We start from the raw sequence: 25,252 nt of genomic DNA on the forward strand, positions 1-25,252 counted from the left end.
GCCCTTCTACCTCTATGTTGGTTTGTTGCTAGTGCTACACAGTTTGTTTTACCAATGTTGTTTCCAGTTGTAAAGCACAAGGATATAAGCTGCAGAATATACCAAACTGTAAATAAAATAATTCCCCCTGTATGTAGCAAAAAGGAGCATTTGACAATTTTTTTCATGCAAATCCACACACATTAACAAAACTTCAGGACCCAACATTCAAAAGTGGTTTTGTGACATCAGTCAGAACAATGCACTGTGCGGCTGGTTCATATTTTGGGTGGGATTTTCTAACATGCGCCGCCCCTTACTGCCCCCTCCGCCAGTTACTGCATGCATACTAATCGCAAATGCTCTAAAATATGCCATTAGTAAAGCAAAGGCTGCTCTTTGCGAAGCAGCCTGCGGGGGGGGGGGGGGGGGGGTGTTAGCAGGTCCCCCTCCTCCTGTGCCCGTCAGCCTCCTGCTCAAAGAGCTGCAAAGACTGCCAGGCTCCTCCTCTTCTCTGCAGGTGAGGTGCTAGGGAGGAGGAGGTCACTGGTCCGGGCAGCACAGCAGGAGGCTGCCCGGACACCGGGGTAAAAATGGGGGTTTTACCGCATATTTCTTTTACAGCATCCCGCTCTTTGTCTGAAAAACCGTCTGCCTACAGGTCTGTTTATGGTTTTAATTCTTTTCTATAATATATGAAAGCTTAATGAACTTATAATTTTTTTTAAATTCCTACCTATACTATATATGCATGGACAGAACCTATAGTGGTTTCAGCTGGCTCACCAATTTCTAATCTATATTTTGACGATACTCATTTATTAATCTAGCGAATAAAACAGTTTAACAATAAAAATGTCTATTTTTGTAATTGTGAATTCAAAATGTTCATTTTAATTGACCATCTAAAACACTGGTGTTTCAGATGGTGAATTGAAATGCATATGCACAGATGGACAATATAACAATTGTGAGCTTAGGGTGAACAAATTCCAAAATAATTTATAATATTGTCAACATAATGTACAATAAAATGATATTTTGAAAAGGAAATTTCAGCTGTAATGCCTAGTAAATTATAACAACATAATGTTAAATATTTATATAATATTTAAATGTCTAATCCTAATAATTGCCTTCAGTAGCTGACAGATACTATGCAATTGTAAATGAACAGTAATGGGTAGATAACTGACTCTTGTGTCTCTTAATTTTCTACATCTACAGTTTTAATTAATGATACTTTTGGGACCTGAAATTTAGCAGGACCTGTAATGATCTAATGGTCATTAACGAGTGTCATGTGCCCCAACATCGAAAAACAAGATGAGAGATGCTAATTAATCATGACTTTAGGGATGTCTAGAGGATGATGCCAGTAGAAACACGATCAGGGGAAAACCCCAATGGTTCATAAAGAGTCCCAGCTGCTGCCATCTTTAATAGTTCTTCTAACTTTCATGTTTAGTTAGGACTAATGACAGTCCTACACCTCCCCTCCACAGTTTACATAGAGTCAGACCTGTCAAGACAAGATCTTACAAGGCCAGACAAAACACCTGCCATTAATCTAGGGAAAATCTATTAGTCTGTTTGCTAATTGGACTTCCAGAATCTTGTCTACAGTATGTTGCTACTCCCAGGGGGCCAGGTGGAGTGAGCTTAGATTTTTGCAATCTAATATGCTTTGGGTATTTTTTCCCTGGTGGAAAGACAACAATGAGTTAGGAGCCTGACTATTATAACCATTACAGAAATATAAAAGTGGCAGGACATAAGTGGTATCCAAAGCATGTGTGTGCATTAATGTGTGTGTCGCACTTCGAAAAAAGAGGTAAGTCTGAGATATATATATATATATATATCACCACATTATAATTACTAGCCTGTGATGACAAAGCGCCACTGCTCTTGCTGCTTCCTGCAATTTTTGACAGAAATGATTGATTCACTAAACACTTTGGGCCGCGTTTATCAAATAATATTTGCGGCTAAATCTCCGAAAGGTTAGGCGCAAATATTAAGTATCCCCCGAATGTACAAAAGGGGAATCTCCGGTCCCTGTTGCAACCCCCCTTCAATGCCGCCGGCCGCATCCCCCATGGGTTTCTAGGAATGAACATCGGGCAGCCTGGCTTCACATCCCTGGGCTATCGCCATTCTGAGATGGCGATAGCTTATTGTAGCCTATGGCTACGGAACAGCACTACCACCGGGGAAATGCTGTCAGCACTAACCGCGCATGCGCAGATGCCCCGGCTTCCGGCTCTGGACATCGCAGGGACGGGCTCTTTTCAGAGTTATGATACATACCTTCGATGGGATCGCATTTTACAGTGCGATCCTGGGCGGTAGCATTACACCCAGATTGCATTGTAAATGTGATCCATGATAACTGGAGAGAAGATGTGTATACTTTATAGACCAATCATTTTTGATAAGATTATAAAACACAACATTAAAATTGGCATCATTATGTCACATGACATGGGTTATAGGAATCAGTTATTGTTCTGTACTGTATGTTAGTAAGAATTCATTATATTTATTGGGTGGACTCACTGGTAATGCTGGTAACTGGCAAAAGTAGAACTGATTGGTAGTGAAAAAGCTCCTTATGACCTACAAAATGGTTTAGGAGGATAATTTAGGGAGGTAGAGAAGTCACTATGCAAAATTATGAATTTTATTCCCCACAATGGTGTGGTAACCTATGGAAACCTATAATTTTATATAACATTAAAATAAACATTTGATTTGCTACAGCATATTTCATGCACGCCAGCCTCATTACAGAGATACAATCTTTGCATGTATAAACAATTCCAGTGAATATCAGGTTTTAAGAAACATAAAACGCTGGTCCTGGTTGGCAGAGGATACAGTTCCATACAACCCAACATGACCCATTCCAGGAGGGACAAAATGCTCTGCTCCTGGACTTCCTTGCCATTGGTAACTGCAGAGGTGGGACTGCACCAATGGCCAAAATTTGAATAGGGAAGCCACACCTGCCAGTAATTCCCTGACTGTCGAGTTTGGGGTGGCAGTTGGTGCAGCTCCCCTATTTTGGACTGTGCTACAGCCCTGCAACTGCCACTGGCATGCAAATCCAGTAACATAGCATCTTGTCCCTCCTGGAATGGGTCATGTTGGGAGGTATGCAGTTCAGTTCAAATTAAAGAATTCTTTTTTTTTTAGCGCAATGGTAAGACATTTCCAATAACCCAATCTTTTTATCAGTAATAATCTTCATTAATGACCTGGAATGTTGGTTTTAGTTTTCTCTGGACATCGGTTGCGTCAATCATACTAAAAGTGTAGTTGTGCAATTTATAAATAAAAAAATGTATATGTTCACACCACAAAGAAAATAATGCTTCGGTACCAACATACACTAAGGGGGTATTAGTTTTGTTTTTGGGGTGCATGACAGCTATTAAGCCCAACTAAAATATCTATAAAAACAAACAGAATTCCTTGATGTGGATTTTAATCCTGTATCTGCGACTGGCCTAATAAATGGTCTAGCACTAGCTGGCAGCATGCAAGCAAAATATCCTGCTGAATACTGAGCACTTTAAACAAAATATTTTTTGATCTTAAAGTTCACAGTACAACAGTGTAAAATATAGGTATCCATACTTTAAAAATAGTATAAAATATATTTATTTTAAATACTTCTCAAATGAAAATTTTTGTAGACATCATCAAATAGCAAATGTATAATGCTTGTGCTTTACCTGACCCTGCATAGCAGCATTGCACCCAACTCAACAATCATTTCACCTAACTCTACAATAACTACAAAATTATGATTTTTGTTTTGCAAATTTCAAAGCTACGGTATAGACACACAGGAAAATGAATCCGTGGGTCAAAGACCCCCTGAAGGCCATCCATTAGCTCCTGCTAGGCAACACACCAACTGCCCGTCTGAGAAAAAAAATATTTAGTTGTTCTGTATAGAAAGACATCAGCCCTTTAACAAGGTCACGGGAACACAGGTCACGACACAGGACACATGGGCAATGTCACATGTATACACAAACAGGCACACACACACAGAGCACGATACATGGAACAGCATGGTTAAAACTTACAGCCACGAAAATTGGTGGAGAAATCATTAACAGAGACAGGAGAGAGTGGGAAGGCTCGTTCAAGGGTCCCCATGTTACTACGTATAGTGCCTGACATGCAAGAGCAGTCTATCTCAGAGCACCCAAAACAACATGCCTGCATCAGCCTCTTGCGGATGGACATCTTGGCTAAAATCATGGTTACAATGAAAGGGAGAGGAGAGGAAGAGTGGTAGATTAATGTAGGGTACAGAAAAAGAGACAGGCACATATATAATCATGTATATATAATTAGACACAAGATGCAGCTCAATGCAGTTATGAACAGCGGGAGAGTTTGTCCGTTCAGGACAATGGGCAGGAATCTAAAGGTGGCTTTGACACGATGGAATGTGTAGGATAAGCAGTAGTTGTTTTTGATGAGGAGGTGAAGGAAAAATGCAGAACTGGTCTTTGAAAGGCTGGCCACCTGGTCTGCATGGCAGGTTTTGGAAGCTCCCTTAGTATTCCTCTTTTGTAACAGTAGCAACCTAAATTTCAGTGTCTGAAACACATTCAATTTGCTCCATTGCAAAATAATCAAATCTAAGAACAACAATGCTAAATAGAGTATAATTCTTTATTGAAGGATGTAAGTGGTTTAGGAAGCGAGAGGGCAGAAGAAAATGTACTAAACATAAACTCCTAGACATGAAGACTAGTTTTCCTTCATACATGTGAAAATAGGGATACTCAGGTAAAAGTATCCATTGTGAATAAACAACACAACATAATCCATGTAACATATATTTAAACTACCAGATTCCAAGCCACTGATTAGAGGAAGTGGGATGTATTCAGTTCTATGCTTGAATGAGACAGATATTTCTTGAGTGGCTGGCATTTCCAAGAGGCCCGCAGAGAGCTTGACCTAACTGGGCGTGAAATGGAAATGAAATATTGGCCTACGGTACCCATCTCCAACAATTTAACTTTAATGAATTTTAAAGGATGATTGGTATTTACAATGATCACTCACAACAAAAGTTACAACGGAAAAGCTGAAAGTTATCATGCACCACAAACTCATGCACTATATACACAAGAAATCATATTAGATCTTGCATAATGTTAAAATTCTCCAGCGGTCTGACTGGTTTCAACAAGCAAGTTCCAGAGTTGGTATGAAGAGAATCTAGTCTCTGCACAATGGGACACTACTATGCAGACTCGGGTGTTCAATGCACCAACAGAATCAATTTGTGCGCAGAACAATGTACTGTTTCTATACTGCTATACTCCCCATGCACCGGTGGCACAAACAATGGTTGGTGTTTTATTTTTGGAATGTGAAAGCGCATAACAACAAAGGGCCTTATTTTGGTTCATTCTTTCTGACAAAATCCTTCTTAGATGGACAAAACCATATGCACTGCAGGGGGGGCAGATGTAACATGTGCATAGAGAATTAGATTTGGGTGAGTAATTTTGTTTCTGTGCAAAGTAAATACTGGCTGCTTTATTTTTACACTGCAATATAGATCTCACTTTGAAGTAAAACCCCACCCAAATCTAATTCTCTCTGCACATGTTACTTCTGCCCCACCTGCAGTGCACATGGTTTTGCCCATCTAAGAAGGATTTTGTCAGAAAGAATGAACCAAAATAAGGCCCAAAGTTATAATAAAATTATAAAAAGCATGGCATACTATTTAACAAAAGTGCTTTTTGTAGTGACACTAGCTTTTATAGTTAAACCATATGATACTATATTTGGGCATATTTTACTATAACATTATGGGTCCTTGGTTCAAGGACAGTTATTCACTAAAAATTATATACACCTTGAAAAATATTATGACATCTGCTTTGTGCTTCTCCTCAAAGCAATGGAACTCACTGTGAGAGGCTAAAGACTCTTTCCACCAATCTGATAAGTGAATGGTAACAGCACATATAACAAGGCCCTCACTGGCATAAAAGGTAATCTAATAATCAATTACAGAAGTAAAACATTGCTGTAAATGGTTGCCAATAAGATGCTGCATGTACTCTGACGTCAGTGAGGGCCTTGACACCATCCCACCACCCTCACAGTTAAACAGGACAAAGGAAGGCACTCAACCGAATGATGGTACACACACACATACAGCGGGGGGGACACCACACTGAACACAGTACTACAGTAATATCAGGACAGCACATTTCCTTGGGGCACAACTTCAAAAATATTAGCTCAATACAACATTGGGCTCATTTAATTGTTACATTGCAAAAAAACTAAACAAAGTAAAAGGCACATGGATCTCCATCCAACACAGTTACAACAGAACAAAATGTACAGCCCACAAAATCACAAAACATATACAACACACAAAAAAAAGCAGCAGATAGGACGCCAGTCACAGAGATGTCGCACTGTCACTGCTGGCCTCAGAAATGCCTCTTGGCTATATATGGTGAATTCCCCTTTATGTTTTTCTGCTCATAGATGTTGACCTAGTGAGGTGCAAAAATGCTGAAACGCATCTGTTCCATTTTGTAGAAGGGAAAGAAAGCGAAAGGATGGGCAGGAAGGGACTGGACTGTACAGGAAAGGAACAAGTTGCACCTCTGAGCAGAGTAACAACTATAAGAGTCACTCTGGCTTTCGTGGCTATAGAAATCATTGGTGATTTCTCATATGCATTCAATTTAGACAAAACAATGCAACAGAAATATAGACAATGAAATTCTGGACAAATCCAAATACATGAGTGGTGAGTTGTTAATGACGTCCTAAAGTACAATTAAAAAGAAGCTCAATACAAACTTCAGATTAATTATACAACTACATGTTTTGAATATTTAGAAACTTTCCTGTCCAGACATTTCAAGTTAACATGTCTGGATAAGTAATTAACAAAAAGACAAAGGCCCGTATTCAATGCCGGGGGCGTGCGGTGATAGCGAGCGGGGCTGCCTGCTTGCTGTCACAGCTCGCCCCCACAGTATTCAAATGACCCCCCTAATATGCCGATTCCCCCTCGCTCCGTTTTGGGAGTGAGGGGGAATCTGCATATTTTGCTGCAAAATGCAGCTGATTCGCTGCATTAGCCGCGGTTTTCGCTGTTTGGGGGAATCCTCGCCGTCCTGCGACAGCAAGGATTCCCCGGAACGTTGAATACGGAGATTGACCGTCAAGGGTATTAAACATCGAGGATCGCTGGTTTTCTGCGATCCTCGCTGTTTAACCCCCTCGTCGGCTGCGGCGACGGCCATTGAATACGGGCCAAACAGTTAAACATTTCTTTTTTGTTCCAGAAAGACTCCTATGGTACTACTGTCATGGAATCTCATTTGACATCCAGCTGTTGCCACTCAGAAAACTGCAATAAGCTGTATCAGGTAAGTGTATAGCCAGGATACAGCAGCACAGACTAGTACAGGTAATCTAATAAAATGTTGTGTCTCCATCTCTTCAGCACATGAAGCTTGGCAGTGGCATATTAAAAAAAGGAGGGGGCCCGTGTACAGCATCCTCATTGGGTAGCAACTAGATCTGGTAGATACAGTAGAGCTGGCCATACATCTTAATTGTCAGATCTGACTGTTGGAACAAAATCCTGGTAATGGATGAGAGCAAATGACAGTTGACCATTTGCTTTGAAATGTTGGAAAACTGTCAAAAACTGTCACTCAGATATTGCCAGGTTTTTGTTCTAACCAGTAAGATCTGACAATCGATCTGTAGAAGTATTGCCAGCTTTGGTCAACAGTCAACAGGTCGACCACTATTGGGTCAACAGTCAAAAGGTCAACATGCACCAGTTGAACCTTAACAAAAGGTTGACACAAGAAATAGGTTGACACAGCAAATGGTCGACATGATTTTTTAACTCGGATAATTTGATCATACTACATGGATCTCCATGTGGACTACAATTGGGAATGGAAAAGCATGCAAGGGTACGCATTACAGTAGACAAATAAAACTGAAAAACTCATGCCGACCTTTTTATGTGTCAACAATTTTCCTGTGAACCTTTTGTCCATGTTGACGTTTTAACTATCAACCAATAGAAGTCAACCTAGTGACTGACTATCTAATTTCTGTCTATCCAATATTCCACTACTGGTTCCACCACTCAGTAGACTCGGGTGCTGTGCTTGCACAAATCTCTGGGAGAATGCCATGGTGGCCATTTCCCTGGTACATGGGTGAAAGGTCTGCAATGTGGGCACCCCTGGATCCAGGGGCCCATATACACAGCAAACCATCCACCCATTACCACTGCCACTGATTCTTTTTATGTTTTCTTGAAAACAGAGAAATCTTACTTAATTATTAAAGTCACCAAGTATCTTATTTACCATCTCCAAGACGGCACAATTTGAACAGTCTCCTGCAACTGTTCTTGCTGAACTATTTCTTTACCATGAGATACATAATCACACATCTAACACTGAACTTATCTGAATAAATGTTAGTGAGTGATGCTGTATATCATCAGTATAAAACATTAAATACATTTTGGCTACCGATGCAGCCAATCAAATCTGAGTACACTTGTCAGGAAAACGGGAGCAATATAAGATTTGGAAAATGGGTAAAACACATACGTGTGTTTTAGTAATGGATTTGAACACATTTTACATACAGTACATTTACCATGTGTTGTGCCTTTATAAATAAAATCTATTGGTACCACTTGTTAAACCATCAGTAATAATGTTATATTCTAACATGTTAGAAAGCAGTGGTAGAAATAAGGCCTTGAGAAATCAGTTTTTATATAAATAATGCACTTCTCATGTGGTAGCTGCTGAAAAGTGCATTGATAAAGCATAGGGCTGGAATCAGCTCAACCTATGCGCTCATTCATTCCAGACCTCACTGTATTCATCTAACCTTGAGAAAAATTACAAATTAATGTGGCAAATAGTTCTAAAAACATAAACACACAGCATTTACATTTACACACACACAGTACTGTACTGTACATTCACAAATCAATGGAATAGGACAATATGTCATCATGTGTTGATACATTAACACATATATCACAACTTACATATATCACCAACAGAATTACATGAATGATCACGAAAAACTGGAGTTTTCACAAAACTACTTTGTTTGGACTCAAAAATACAGCAGCACGTCTGGTGAGGGCACATGCGGGCAGAGTGGAAATGGCGATGTTGCCAGTTCCTGCCGCATGGATGCCCTATTCCTATTACAGTTTTATAAAATATATATATATATATATCACTTTGTTTTACAGGTGATTAAGAATAAACAAAATGAAGAACCAACATTCTATAGATCTAAATTTTGTTTATTTATTTTATTTTGAACACTAAAGTAACTTATTACTGGAATTTTGGATTCTTTATTTTATTCTCAAATTCCCTGAGCAGACACCAATGGCCTTAGTAGTACCAAAAATACATTATTATTATTATTATTATTATTATTATTACTATTATTTTTATTTATAATAATAATAATGTAATAGTTAAATGCGCTGTACTATCCTTTACTTATGAGACATTAAAGGATTTGTTGCAATAATCTTTAATTCTGTAAACTACTCTCCATAACACACATGCACATCCCCAGGGATGTGCATGTGTGTTATGGAGAGTAGTTTACAGAATTTACTGTATGTGCATACTGCATGTCTTCATTCTCTATAACTGAAGTCATCTTTAGGCACCGTGACTAACTTCCAAAAAGTCACACATAAAGGTCTAGATTTATCAAAGCTGAGAGAGAGAGAGAGAGAAGGAAGAGAGTAACGGTTAGCTCCTGACCCTTTACCGGCTGTGGGGCAAATGTATTAAGCCTGGTGAAGAGATACTGTAAACTGGAGATAAAGTAAAAGGAGATAACGCACCAGCCAATCAACTCCCAACTGTCATATTTCAAACCCAGCTGATTGGCTGGTGCATTATCTCCTTCCACTTTAACTCAACTGTATCTCCATTTATCTCTTCACCAGACTTAATACATCTGCCCCTATGTTTGAAAAATATCAGGAGGTGACATTGTTCAGAGGTGCTTGGTTGGTGCTTTAGCTCTCTCCAAGCTGTGATAAATCTACCCAATTCTGTTGTGACATTTAGCATAAAAAAAAAACAAAAAAAACATTGCAACGCTCCTTACACAGGAAATTTAAAAAAGTTGGACGTTGGTCTGAAACATAAATGTTAATATGAACGTTGTGAAATAACCGGTGAATATTATGGTTTGGTAAGTTTGCTGGTTAAAACCACTGGTGATATTCACTAGAGATATCACATTTCAGTCAGCAGGCTTACCAAATTAAAGGGTGATGGGAAACACTTTGGCGCTTCACTCGAGGCAGCTGGCTCACTATACTATGGGTAGGATTCCTTACCCGTAAAGATAGATTCAAAAGAAAAAGGTGGTATAGTGTAGTGGCGCTTTGCCTATGTCAACGGGATATATCTGTAGGGGATACTTAGCTTAGAAGTTTTCCTTTGAAGACCTGGTGATTCTTTATGGCTAACTTTCTCATCGGTTCTCCCATTTCCAATGTATTGGTTATGTAAACAAAGGGGATTTGATATGCAGAAGTTTCAAAAACATGAGATAAGAACACTTCGCAAGATATATCGTCGAGCTCTGAGTGCTAGAGGGGACCACATTGGAAAAAGAGAGGTTCTTCTTGTCATCACAGCATCCTGGAGGAAAAGGTAACACACTATTGGAAAACCTTGGTACATTTCACGGCGGGACTGGTTACCAGCCCCTCCCGGATAACGGTGATCCTCTCTTACATTTTTATGTAAAATTGTATTTTTTTTTTAATAAAAAAAAAAAATACTTTTAACAAAAACATCGGACTCTATTATCCACCTCAAAGATACCTTGATAGGAGGAGTCTAACATGAACAACAGTGAGTACTAGTACGCCCATATTTGAATCCATCTGTAAAGAAACCTGGATGTATGTCTGGAAACACCTAACCTGGCGTGAGTTAGGTGCGCTACAGAAAAATTATATCACTAATCTCAGACCTTGACAATATATCTTGAGAAGTGTTCTTATCTCATGTTTTTGAAACTTATACATATCAAATCCTCTTTTTTACATAACCAATACATTGGGAACGGGAGAACCGAAGAAAAAGATCACCATAAAGAATCACCAGGTCTTCAAAGGAAACTTCTAAGCTAAGTATCCCCCACAGATATATCCCGTTGACACTATACCACCTTTTTCTCTTGAATCTTACCAAATTAGCTTGAAGGAAAATAAACTGGCATGTTCCTAGAAATAAATCTGTTATAGTGTATTGCTTGTTTAGTATTTAATGGGAACAAAAATAATGATATAAAGGCCTAAAATTATTTTGTTGCATTTCACAACGCTAGAGTAAAACTGCTGTATTTTCTGCACAGACACATTACACATTGGAAAAGATGTAGGAGGTGCATGCAGGGGACCTTGGTGATGTAACATGTACACTAAGACCTGTCTCTGCTGATGACCCTTCAGCAGAGAACTGACTAACAGGGTGGCCCACTGACTCACTACAAGAAACTTGATATGTACTCACAATACATAACTAATAAGAGAGATATATCCAAATGCAGCAAGCAAAGTAAATAAAGGAAGGACACGTGGTCGGAAAGAGGAAAAAAAAGACAGTAATTATTAGCATTTACATGGATCTATTTTTTTTCCCTTTTAACTTTCATCTGAAGAATCATTTTCTTCAAACTGGATTGTTTTTTAAAGTTCTGTAGCTTGAACCAGCACGTAAAAGTGGTGCTGAACTAAACCTATATCCATAAACAAGCACACATACATCCTGAGGTTCTGATAACTAAAGAATCCACAAAAATGTTCCTAACATTAAAAATGAAAATGTGAGTGTACAGAAGTGAGAAATGACTTTAAAAATTAACCTGTAACTCTATGGAACCAGTGAACTGTAGAAGATGGGGTTTAGTTTTGTAAATTTAAAGGGTTTTATTCTCAATATTCTTTTAATCATAATTGTTTCCTACACAAAGTAAAAACAATGGAGATTATTTGTAGGCTACGATCTGATTACTCAAGCGGTACAGAGCGGTACATTCTGCTGCATTTCACATTGCATAGAATGAAAAGTATACCTCGCTCTATTATTCTATGGCATTTTCTTGTATACAGTTATCTCTGAATGCTGACTATTTATTTTAATCTTCAGTGGCTGTGAGAGGGCTGCTGGAAGCATTGAGCTACATGAGTGATATTCATCATGTGACAACATATCCTGTAATTGTAGGGTGCAGGTTGCTCATTTAGGAGTGGGACTGCTTATACTTTAAATACATTTTTAACAATGCATTCAAAGGCAGAACACAACGTTATTAACCTCTTCCTCTGTGTTCCATGATGGAATTGTACCTCAAGTGCCTTCCTCATTTTTACTTTTGTTGTTTACTCTACCTAACTACGTATGCCAGGTGAGGTTATGCTTACATAAGTATTTTCATGCAGGATACTGTATGACCACAGAGTCATTGTGAGTCTTGGTAATAGAGTTTTATTGGAAATTGCTTTCCCCTTATATCTAAATAACCATTGGGTGACCACAAGGCCATTTACAAGCGGAGCAATTGCGCCCCAACATGTGGAAGTTCTAAGCTTAGAGCCACAATGCCATGTAACAGAGACTTTATGGCAATGGCAGCACCACTGGTGTGGGATAGGCATGGCCATAAATACTTTGACAATGGCACTGAAAGGTGTTATATTGGCCAAATTAGTTAATTAGTTAACAGTCTTCCTTTATACCCAACGCACACACACAGTTCTTTCCTGGTCTTAACTATTGTTGAAAAGGTTCCTATTTTAACTTGATTTTTTTTTGTCTCATTCATTTTGTTGAATAATGCCCACTGCCGTAGTATTCCCTGGTTAAGAGGGAAAAAAGAAAGAAGCATAAAACAGTACTCACGTCGCTTGCATGCACATTTTTTTATCCTCTTTGGGTCTGTGATGTCGTCATGACAAGCCTTGCAGTAGAAAAATGCACTGTGGGAAACAACATTAGGATTATTTCAGTTGTGCTTTGGTCACAGAGGATTTACAGTACAGACAAAAGTCAGCTAACAACTACTCTGGGTGGGAAAATATGTTTAGCATTTACAATTATATCTACACACTCCATCAATAAATGATCAATTTTTCTCCAAAATAAATAGACAATGTAAAGGTTTGTTTTTATTTCATCACATTTTAATTACACTGATGTGCAATGTAATGTGATATTCCTTTTGACGTGATGGGGGAAATTTACTAAAGGAAATTTGTAAAAAAATACAGATGTAGCGGGATTCATCTTTGCAGGTGATGGTGATGGCGTCGCCATCGCCATCCCCTGCCGCCATCTGTATGCCGGAAGGGGACGCACGCGCACGAGGTGCGCGCGCGTCCCCTTCCGACGGTGCTGCCCTCGGTCGCCCGGTGCCCACATCGGGCGACCGCACCCCCCACAGTGGCCAGAGGTCCCCCCCAGCCCCCTCGAGCGGGAGGCGGACAGTATTGCGTCCGCCTCGGCGCCCCGGATACTGAGACGCGCGTGCGTGGGGGACGCACGCGCATCTCAGTCAGATAGAGGCGCCGTGTTGTTGGTGGATGGCCAGCAACAACAAGGCCCGATACATCTGTAGGTGTATTTGTATCAAAATATACACTTATTTTTGACATTTACTATCCCGAAAATACAGCAATTCGTAATCGTATTGATGTGCTATCAATACGAATACGAATTGCCGTATTTTGGGATAGTAAATGTCAAAAATAAGTTTATTTCTGGATACAAATACACCTATTTTTTACAAATTGCCTTTAGTAAATTTCCCCCGATGTCTCAGCGAAATTCCAGCACTTAACCACAGCTACACAGGGCTGTAACTAGGGGTTGGCCAGGATGCCTGGTTGAGCAGAAGGTACCACCAGGCTCAGTCTGCCAAACCCTAAGGGGCTGGCAAGACTAAATCATGGAATATTCCATCTCTTTCCTTGAGTAGTACTACTTTGTTTGGCACTGCCTTCATGTTGCTTGAAGCCTCTTTAATAATTCTGCCTCAGGCCATGCCCTCTTCCCCACACTCTAATTCAGGTCATGCCCCCTTGCATTCGTTATTGCACCACTTTTGCATATATCCTACAAAGCTTCACATCTTGCCCTTCCCCACCCTTCTTCTCTTTCTGATGATGTTAAACAGTGATATTGTAACACATTTTATGCAGATTATTCAATATGGGACTAAGAGTCCACAAATCATCAGTAGACAGTAGCTAAAACCAACCTTAACATTTTTTGGCAGCCACAAGCTGCCAAAATGGGGAATTGTCACATCACTGGGGAAATGATTCCATCCTAAGAAGCATTCAGCCGTTCTGTAACTTCCCTGCTTCCACTAAAATAACCCCAGAGATTCCACAAAGAAAATGTACCAGTAGGTGTGGCCCCAATCTTAAAATGTCATGCAGTTAGAACAACGTCCTGAAGTCACAGTTGGCAACATGGCTGTCACCAAATGTAATGCACAGAGAACCTAATTCAGATGTGGTTGGAGTACTGCTGTATATTTGGACACACAGTACACCTCCTGCTGTGCCTTAGGACACATCAGGTAGCATTCGCTACCCACGGTGCCCGGTACGCAGGCTGTCACAGAGGTTAGGAGATCTCCATCCTATGATGAAGATTCCTGACCATTTTCCACCCCTCCACTTTTCACAAACTTAAGGCCTTCAACTTCCTGTCCCTGCCCACCAGACAGCACCAGGCTGTCAATCACTGACATTCTGCTGCCACTCTGAGTCCTATGTTGCAGGATCTGTTCATGCATGTGCAGAATGTGTCCTGTGCAAAATACGGAAAATCATTACTTTGCAACGATGAGATCTGAATTAGGCCCAAACCTATGCAGAATGGATATAAAACGGCAAACAAAATCTCATGTATAAATAAGGATAAAAATGACAAAAACATAAACATACCGTTTCACTTCCTTGGCATCACTTGCAATGAAGAATCCAAGAGTGCCTTCTTGAATCTTTACATGGTTTCCAGGGTTGATAATAATCCTGGGAACAAGTATATGAGGAGTAAGAAGCTTGGTAAACATAACCTGTGGGCTATTATTTATTTAGTCCCAATGTTTGTTATTATCCCGTCTCGTTCTGTACCATTTGCAAGCATTATGATCAACGGATCAGCTGATAATAAAATAGTAGTCGTGCCAGACTATTTATCAGAAATATTGGGCTCATTGTTTGGGATTGTGTCTAAAACAGCTACGAAATACCACAGTTTAGGAAGAGTAAGAAATAGACTGTAACAATATTGCCACGTTTGAACAGCTTTGGTGGCTCAGACTTTCATAAAGAAACCGTTATTTTACTCATTAGTATAATAGACCAAGTCAGGGTCAGTTTCAGTGATTTCTACAAAACACATTAAAAGTGAAAAGTGAATGGAGTCTCCTGAAAATTAGTGATACAATTCACTACACATAAATGGAGTACAAGGGTTGTGTTTACTTAATAATAGCCAGCAAAAAAAATCATGCAAAAATATTGCCATGTGGCTGACTCTCTGGAGGGGACGGCTAATTATATAAATATATATGCAGTAATACATGGAAAACAAGAGCAGCAGTGACACCCACATTGCAGGTGAGTAGTAGTGGATGTTGTACTGTATGTAAAATATGACCAGACTTCGGGATTCTGTTTGGTGTTTTTGTGCATAATCTCACTGTAGGCTGAAGTGTTTTACATTAAGGCGGGGATTCTCAAACTCGGTCCTCGGGACCCCACACAGTTCACGTTTTCCAGGTCAGCCGGCAGGTGCACATGTGTATTCATTACTCATTGACACATTTTAAAAAGATCCACAGGTGGAGCTAATTATTTAACTTATGATTCTGTGAGGAGACCTGCAAAACATTCACTGTGTGGAGTCCTGAGGACCGAGTTTGAGAACCTGTGTTTTTTAAGGCGTTAATCTTTAACATTGTTTCGATTAGAAGCTCCTACGGTGGTTCAAGGACCATGATTAAGATTTTAATTTAGAGTTTGTTTTATTAAGCTTGAAAACAAACAAAAAATATTGAAGTCATCATCAATGTTGTCCTTATTATTTAGTACTACCCATACCAAGTGTGGCACTTAATGCTCTCAACATTGTACTGTGTAGAAAGTAGAATAAATATAACTCATCAGTTTGAGATACACAGGTTAAGTTAGGATATTACACACAGCGGTACTTTGGGACCATCTCTATAAAGGATACTGGTATATCTGTTGTAGCAAAGTATGTGATCAAGTTAGAGTACAATTTATGATTGTGATAGTTCACTGCTGCCTTGTTTTCACTACAGAACAAAATTTGCCTTTTTTTTTAAATAAAAACCAACTCCAGTCCTCGCTCAAAACATGTTGCTTCCGTACAATTATACTTTCATAAATCCAGAACAAATTGAATTTGGTGCCACTTGAACATGACTCTCAATCTCCCTAGCAGGAAAGGGATGTATAGCCGGTTGTGACATAATGATCTTTTGTCATTTGCTGACCGAAGTGCCAACAAAGCATTATTATTAAAAGAATTACAGGCACATGCAATAGCATGAACAAATCTACTGCCTGGTGAGCTGAAAAGGGGATGGTACAGGATAGCTAGCCTCCAATACTATTAACTCAGCATGGGTCACAGTAATAGGAATCAGACGCACTTCCATGTTGTAATAGAGATCTGAGTGACATTATTGATTTTCTGACTTTCTATTGTGATGTCATTTTCTGACCACTCACAAGAATCATTTAAAAGATAACCGTTTGTCTTGTCAATATAAGGGTGCCTTTGTGTGTGGAGAATCAGGCCTGCATACACTGCAGTCTGTGTGAAAAAAAATCCCATGCCAGCTATTTAGCAAAGATTTCCAGGAAAACAAGTTCTGTGATGTATTCACAGCATTGAGCTACACCAAACAAGGTGCTGTCTGTCTGGATGTCACATCTATGTGACAAAGAGCTACAAGGGACCCTGGCAGATGATAAATGGCCCTTCTCATTTCTTGAAGTTTGATAGATCTCTTGGGTCCCAGTGGAGAACCAGCTATTTAAATCTCAGTTCATCACTGAGCCTGAAGATAAATGGGCCTGCCAATTTTTGACTGCAGCAAGGTAATCCTGCATCTTTCCCGGGATGCTCATTAAGACGGTAGAGGACAATTTGCAAAGTGCCACCACTTTCGGAACAAATGCACAAGCTTTATTTATGCTTAGAAGAGCTGACAAGGACAGCTGTATCTAGAAAAGTTAGTCTTTTGGTCATGGTATAAAGCTAAAGGATTGACAAACCCGTTTCTGCTGAGGTGATCAGGGAAAGAAAATGAGACAAATGTCTGAATGGATAAATTGCTAAGATCTTAAATAGGATAAATATTTGCACAAACAGATTATTTAAAGCATATGTATTGCACAACAATATATGCTGATAGCCGGGTCATCCAACCCAATGATGCATAAATTCACATACTGTCGGAGAATTAAAAGTTTTCGTTTATTTGGGTTTTTTATTAAAACTAATCTCTTAGTGAGGAAAATGTCTGTGTTACATTCTTGTCAGTCAGTGTTGATGCTTGTTCCACTAGATGGCAGTCAATTATACAGAAACCCACTTCCCTACAACATGAAGAGCTGTTCACGCTCCCTAAGATTTAAACACTTCTCTTACAAATCCGAAGATGCAGGTGGAGGATAGGAGGTGGCATGAAGAGATCTGTTTGTTACTCATGCAAACTGAAAAATTATGCAAAATAAAATTGCCAATATTGTGAGCTAGCTATTCTGTACCATTGGCCCCATGCAGTAATGGCAGGTGCATTATATTATATTCAACCAGCAGCATACCATTATACATAATGTGCTTGCAACCCCTTGCAGAACAGTAATAAAAATGGAATCAGCAGTAATGGGATTTGTTGTTTGCTCCCAATCCATGCTGGCCAACACAATGCATATTTAAAACAACCCAACAAATTTTTTTCAGTCTTTTGCAAATCATCAAACCAAGAAACACATGAACATGAATGGACATGCAGTCATAACATGCCTTATGTTGCATTCTGAAAGCAGAAAAATCCAAGGTCAAGCTTCTGTTCGGGATGTTAACTGGATGCAACAAGGTTTAATTTTGGAGAGAGCCTTTATTACATTACTGCAGTCTCGGACTGAGGCATGAAGGGCCCACCTGGGAATGCCGTGATAGGGGCCCAAATATAGAGGTGAAGACAGTCTTTAGAGGGAGTGTGGCCAATTGCCACAGGCTAACCATTAGAGAGTAAAAAGTATGGTCAATTATAGTGAATACTGCTAGTGCATGCACTATAATCAGACTTGCCTACCCTCCCAGAATGGCCAGGAGGCTCCTGAAAATTGGGGCAGTTTTCGACATGAATAGATCGGAAGGGGTTCCGATCTATTCAATCCTAGCTGTTGTTTTTTTCAGTAGGTCGAAATGTTCCGACCTGCCAAAAACCAGGTGGATTGATGGAATAGCCGCTAATCCACCTACTGTTGTGGGAAACACAGCCAAAAACCAAACGGTTTTGGCCATGTTTCCGGCAATCTCAATCCAACATGAAGACATGCCAGATTGAGTCAGGGAGGACGGCGCCGGGTGAGCAGCAGCAGCTTACATGGCACAGTCCTCCTGTCTGCCGCCCTCCCGTACTCTTGTCGCCACCCGTACCTAGCCTGCCGCACTCACCTGTCCCGCCGCCGGGTCAGGTGAGAGCAGCTCACACAGCTCCATCCAGCCTCCCACCGCTGCGCTCACCTGGTCCCTACGCCGGCCAGGTGAGCATCATTTAACGGCCAAATCCGAAATCCGGACTTGGTCACTGAATAATGGATGCCGGATCTATTCCGGAAAAAGAATGCCGAAATGGATCTGACATCAATTGAATATACTCCTATGTGGGAGTCGAGAGCTGCATAGTGAAGATATACTTCTTCAACCCAGAACCGACTAAGGGCTCCAACTCAGCTACTTTTCAAGGATGATTTGGCTCATCTCCTCCCTGCGCTACAGATTTCCCGACCACAGATTTATTTAATCCTCAAACTGGGATGCGATGAGCATGGAATTGGGTTCTCCTCTTGCAGGCCCTGAAAGGTTTTGTGCAAGTAATGAAAGCTCTAGCATCGCTTGGCATGTAAGAAGAAGTAGACAGCTTAAACAGTGAGTAAGTGATCACAAAAATAGTTTAAAGTTTCTAAAAACTGCTAGCTGGAGAGTATTTTAGAAAAAATAAACCAATAAATCAGTTGAATTCATACACTTTCAGAATGCAACAAATGACCTCTGAGCTTGAACACTACAATTTGCAGCAGAACATCAGCAATTTGCAGCTATTAATTGAACAAAATTAATGATGGGTCCCGTGGCATAGGCCCAACATGGCACAAACTGCTCCCAGAGGGCTAGCAGATGGAATACCACTCCACATAAACAAACCATGCAATCACATATAACAAAGCTTCAAAACGGACAGCAAGGCTACCCATAATGCAACCCCCAATGTTGCAATAACTTCTCTGCAGTTACCAAACTTGCAGGAAGTTGTATTTTTTTTTGTTTTGTATTTTGTGAAAACACCCAAACCACACCCATGAGAAAGGGAGAGGATGAATATGTCAGATGGATGTAGGTCAGTAAAACACTCCACACAGACAAGGAAAACAATGTAGAGAGGGACAATTGGAAATGCGTTCTCTCTTTACAACATCAAGCTGATGGCAGAACAGACTTAAAGCAGGAAAAATGTATATAATGAGTAGATGAAGACACAGAGAACAGGGAGCTTTGACCATAGAATCTGATATAGAACAAAAATTGAAGGTTCTTGCAACAGGTTTCAGTATTACCAGGATACAGGGCTCATATAACAGAAACATGTCTTCACACAGCATCTTGCTAAAACATCTAAACAGGTATTTTCTCCATATCTGTTTAGAGTGATTAACTTAAAACTTGTTTATGCTGTTAAAGCTACACTGATACTGATGTTCTTCTCTGGCTAGACACATTGAGAGGGTGCTGATCCAACGCTTACGCCATGATTAGGCTGAATGTCAGAGATTCACCACTGAATGTCAGAGATTCACCACTGGTGAATGAACTCACATATTGATCCCGATTGAAGTGTTCCAAACAAATTATGTTTTCAGCATGATTGGGGAATCCCTATTTCCATTTACAACGCAACAGAGACTGTACAACATCCCTACTCTACTTTTCTATGAGACCAAGTCTGGTTTTAGAGGATTAGCACTGTTATATACTGTACAGTAACTAACCACATAAACATAAAGGGCAGCTTACTTTGACCACAATCCTTGGACATCCCTAGGCTACACCGCCTAAGCTGGTTTCCACTATAAAGTACTACATATTAGAATGGTTGCTATCTAAATGAAGCCCTTGATAGATGTATATCATGTGTTATTATTAGAGATGTTAGGGACCAATCTAACTAGGTTCACTTTGCCTACAGACAAAATACCTCAACCCAATGAAATCTATTGGATTCATGGTATTTCAGGACATTTCTTAATACAAATAATAAGTACAGCACCAGACTGCTTTAGTCAATGACTGCTTTTTTAAACTGCAGGAAGTGAAATATATTATGAAACCCAGAGTGGAAATCCAGGCTAAGTCTAGGGATACAAAGGCTATGTTATTGCAGCACTTTTAATATACTGTATATATATATTTTATTTTTTTTATCGCACATGTCATTTATAGAATTTCTGGTGCAATTTTCCGCTGCCTGCAATTGCCGCTGAAAACTGCAACTCTAAATGTTAAGCATTTCTACGGTGATTTTCAGGATTGACATGTAAAGAAAGAGAGTAGCTACAGATTGCTACTTAATTAACAGCATTATTACATTCTATGGGTTAGGTAATTGTCAGATACCATTAACAGAGGTGTTATTTTCAGTAGTGCTTTTACCAGTGGACTAAATTGCTGTCAGCACTGACTGACTGAGCAGCTCCCTAGAAGAAAATCACTGGTGTGACATAATCCAACAGCATTTAGGGATGTCTATAGGATATCTTTTATTTTTTTTTCCGCTACAGCCATGTTTATGATATTACAGAAATAATGTGCCAATAGCCTAGGGCCTAAACATTATATCTTCCTGCATCATACGTTTTAATGGTCAGTTGCACTTCTTTGCAATATTTCTACTATAATATTGCTGAGGAGTTATGGCAAACAGGTATGCTTTGAGATGGCAAGAAAAATAAGTACTCCCAGAAATAGGAGTTGTGAGTGCAGTGAATGAATGTGTTTTGTCTATTTAAATTTTTAATTAATCTTTTTGTGATCACATGTTCTCATGAACCCTGGTGTTAGGTCATTTAATCTAACTTTTGCCAGCCGCTTTCCTAGGTGTTTTATATTTAATGTGCTTAGTGAGAATTAACAAGCTGGACTTTCTCCGACATGGTCGGACCTAATGCGACAAGCCAGAAATGACCACTGTGCGGCTACTGGATGAAAATATTCCTGCAGCTTCGGCTAACAAAGGGACATCCCAACCCCTCTACTTACTGGTACCCCTGCTAATGGGTACCCCCATCCAGCTGCTCCAGAGACTTAGCAGCTGGCGGAGAAATTAAATAGAAGCCCCCCTTTACTATGTATGCTCTGTGCACCTCGCGAGTGCAAAAAAAAAAGCTAAAATGTTTTGATCATCAATTGACCGAAATTTGGGTCATTAGTGTTAAACGGATGTTTAGTAAAAAAAAAAACGGTAAAGGAATTTTTTTTTTAAATAAAATAATTTTAGAAGTATTTTCTTAAACCTAATTCAGTCATAAAAAACCCCCATCAGTGTGTCTTTTGGAGAAATTATTAGCCAGTTAAAAACCTGCAGATGAGCCTCAACCCAGAAAGCATTGTCTCATGATTCATATTAATGTGATAGCAACTGCAATGTTTAACAAAATTATAGAGTAAAGATAATATAGGGTTATTATGCTGCTGTATTGGGCTAAGTGGTATCTGTGCATGTTGTTTGCTGCATATACCTGCTTCTCCCTATTGGCAGGCCTGGCCAACCTGTGGCTCTCCAGCTGTTGTGAATCTACACATCCCAGCATGCACTGCCACAGTTTTAGCATTCCCTAATAGCAATACTGTGCCAGGGTATGCTGGGATGCTAGGTTTCACAACAGCTGGAGAGCCACAGGTTAGCCTGCCCTATTGCATTAATGTAGTGAAGTGTTCAAGATGACGCTATGCTCTACTGTCCTTATCGGCACTCTTATCTGCAAGTTAGTGCGCCATAAATGTATAAACGGTCAACAGCAGTGACCGTTCTGACAGACGCAGCTATCATTGCACCATCACAACAGTCTGACTTTGCAGCCAGGGAGTGCACATATAAAAACTCCCAATTAGCTTGCAATTCTGCTTGGGGATTTTGGTCCATGTGCACAATTCATGAACCGCCGGTCCCCGGCAGCTGCTACAGCCACAAGAGGGAGACTACAACACTGTCCCTCTTTGGCAAAAGAACTATAAATACATGCTACTGGTATCTGGACGTGCTTCGCCACGCTTAATGGTCCAAACACATTAAGAAAAAAAAAACACTCACCATACATCTTCCCTTAAGGGGAGTGTTATATATCTATATATAGAATATATATATGATGAGTGCAATGCTTCTGTGGTTTTTAGTGAAGCAATGTGGTCATATAGCACATGCACCCCAGGTGTAGGAGTGGCGTACTGTATAAGTGTGACATTTAAAAATCAGTTGCTGTTGAAAAAAAATAATATTACTGAGGAGTCATGTACTGTATATGGTAAACATGTATGCTGAGTCAGGATATAGGTATGCTTACGGGGCTGTTAAGAAAACATTGTTTATTTGACACTAGTTATGATATAATTTGTGACAACAAAACATGTTTAGTATCTCTGAATGCAGCATTTAGAACTATATATTTATATTAAGAGAGAAATAGAGTATAAATGATGGGTTTATATAATATACCGTGGCTGGGATAGTGGAGTCATCTGTGATATGATGACAAAGAACATATAGAGATTTAGTAATGGTATTTCTCACTAAAGACTGAGACACTGGGGAGAGATGGGGGGGAAGTGTGAAAGACAAACTATGACAAACACGGACACAAAACATTGCCACAGACAGACACCAGACACAGTGCCACTTGGGGGGAACAGAGACCTGAAATTGACAATTTCCATTATTCACTAACAGAAGTAGCATAAATCTGCTTTTAACCCCTTAGATGCCAGTGACCATTAGTTTTCCAGCCCGCTGGCAGCAAAAAGGATTAACAAGATTCCTGCAAAGAAGTTAGAGCGGCAGCGGGAGCTCAGAAAGATACTGAGAGTTAATAGCTGAGAATAGTACACTTAGTTTGGTATTTTTGGTTCTTCTTGATGGATGTACATATGTATTCTTGTACAACAGCAGTGCACAATACATATAGGTGCAAAACATATATACAGATTCATACAATTGTAGTGCGTGTATGCGCTTCTGCATATATATGTGTTTGGATATATGTTTGGAATCCATGCCCTTATACTGCCTATATAGACAGAATGTATCTGAGAGATAGTGAAGAATAATATTTTGCTTATTAACACATCTGATTGGATACAAAACCAAATTGTACTTAACCATCACAATTGGTGGATATACACAAGAATGACTAGACATTTCCAATTGAGTCTTCTCTATAAGTTGTATCTCTCACATCCATATGTGTATATAAACATATATCCAAATTTGAAGTATATATACATATGTACACTCATATATATGTTCAGTATATATGCGCATATCTATATATACAAAGGTGTGCATGTATGTATGTATTTGTATACAGATGAGAAAATAGGAGACAGCCAGAGTTTTTGTGTATGTTATTTTCCTTCGGAGGGATCTCCTGATTTATGAGTCCAGTGAGGAGGAGAGGTTAGGGTGAAGTTTGGTGAAGGAGGGTTAGGCACAGTTAATGTTGAAAGCCATACCGCTTTCTGCTTCTGCAAACAACAAGAAAAAAAATATAGATTTCCAATCAAATATCTTGATAAGAAATTCATGGACACCAAGACATCGCCCTCCCGCTCCCATAATTTTTTTTTTTTTAAATCTATAAATAAAATAAAACAAATAATTAAAAGTAGACACAAATACTACAAACAAAATCTCTGTGCAGAAAATTACTAGTTCATACCTCTCCATCTCATTTCCCTGTTTTTTTTTATTTTTTTTTAAGTCTTGGGCAACTATTGTAGCAATTTGTCAAATACATAATCATTTATGAAGATGTATATCAAAAACTCCTATAGCTTTTGTAGATTTGAGATAGAAAAAAAATACCTTGGCTGCTTTAATAAATGCATTAAGTGATTAGGATAAATCCTGAACCATAACATGTAGAACTGTTTTATGGTTTCGGAAAATGAATCGTTAAAAACATAAATAAATGACAAGAAAATGACCACTCGAATCCACTTCCCATATTACGGCAATATTGTCACCATTCAGAGTGATACAAGAATATTTTGTTACCAAATCTACAGATCTTGGAATGCCCTCCCAACGAAACACTACATTTGTTTACATGCATTTCCCGCAGGGAGGAGGAGCCCTGGAGAGGTATGTATGCACAAGGTTTTTGAAAAAGCAGAAAAACAGCTCAGGTTCAGACACATAATTAAATAAATAATAGTAATAAACATAAAATTGAGATAAGAAATTAACAAAGGGTCAAAACATAAGGGTAGGGAGGAGTTAGTAATAACAAAAGTGCAAATTAATTATTAGAGATTGCTGGCAGATAGGCTTTGCTTGGCATATGGTTATTTGGAGAAGTGTTTAGTGATGGGGTGAAGGAGGGTCAGGCAGTGAGGATTTCAGATGAAATTGGGGAAGCAATGTAACGTGACTAACTAAGATCATGAGGCACATGACCAATTGTGGAATCTGGATGAAATGATATTCTAGTCAGGGGCATTTATGGAAACCAGTGCAAACTATACATGTGGAATAAATGTGGAATTTCCCATACCAACTAAGAAGGTGTTAGCCTTAATTTACTAAACCGCACTATAAAATAACA

The 25,252-nt window shown here is 39.4% G+C and overlaps 1 protein-coding gene across 21 annotated transcripts in view; it reads right to left on the bottom strand.

Moving 5' to 3' along the window:
* KCNMA1 (potassium calcium-activated channel subfamily M alpha 1) overlaps window positions 1-25,252 on the bottom strand; it is a 459,278-nt gene that overhangs the window by 96,444 nt on the left and 337,582 nt on the right. For 8 of the 21 annotated variants that reach the window (XM_083146231.1, XM_083146240.1, XM_083146230.1 and 5 more), the window contains exons 17-20: window positions 24,159-24,170; window positions 15,056-15,142; window positions 13,002-13,078; window positions 4,083-4,250 (exon numbers count right to left, since the gene is read on the bottom strand). In XM_083146231.1, coding sequence (XP_083002357.1) covers window positions 4,083-4,250; window positions 13,002-13,078; window positions 15,056-15,142; window positions 24,159-24,170 — 344 coding nt within the window. The remainder of the gene's footprint in view (window positions 1-4,082; window positions 4,251-13,001; window positions 13,079-15,055; window positions 15,143-24,158; window positions 24,171-25,252) is intronic. The other 13 variants (XM_083146235.1, XM_083146241.1, XM_083146242.1 and 10 more) reach the window with 3 other exon arrangements.

Source organism: Crinia signifera, chromosome 6 (genome assembly GCF_055691185.1).
Source record: "Crinia signifera chromosome 6, ASM5569118v1, whole genome shotgun sequence".
Classification (NCBI taxonomy): domain Eukaryota; kingdom Metazoa; phylum Chordata; class Amphibia; order Anura; family Myobatrachidae; genus Crinia; species Crinia signifera.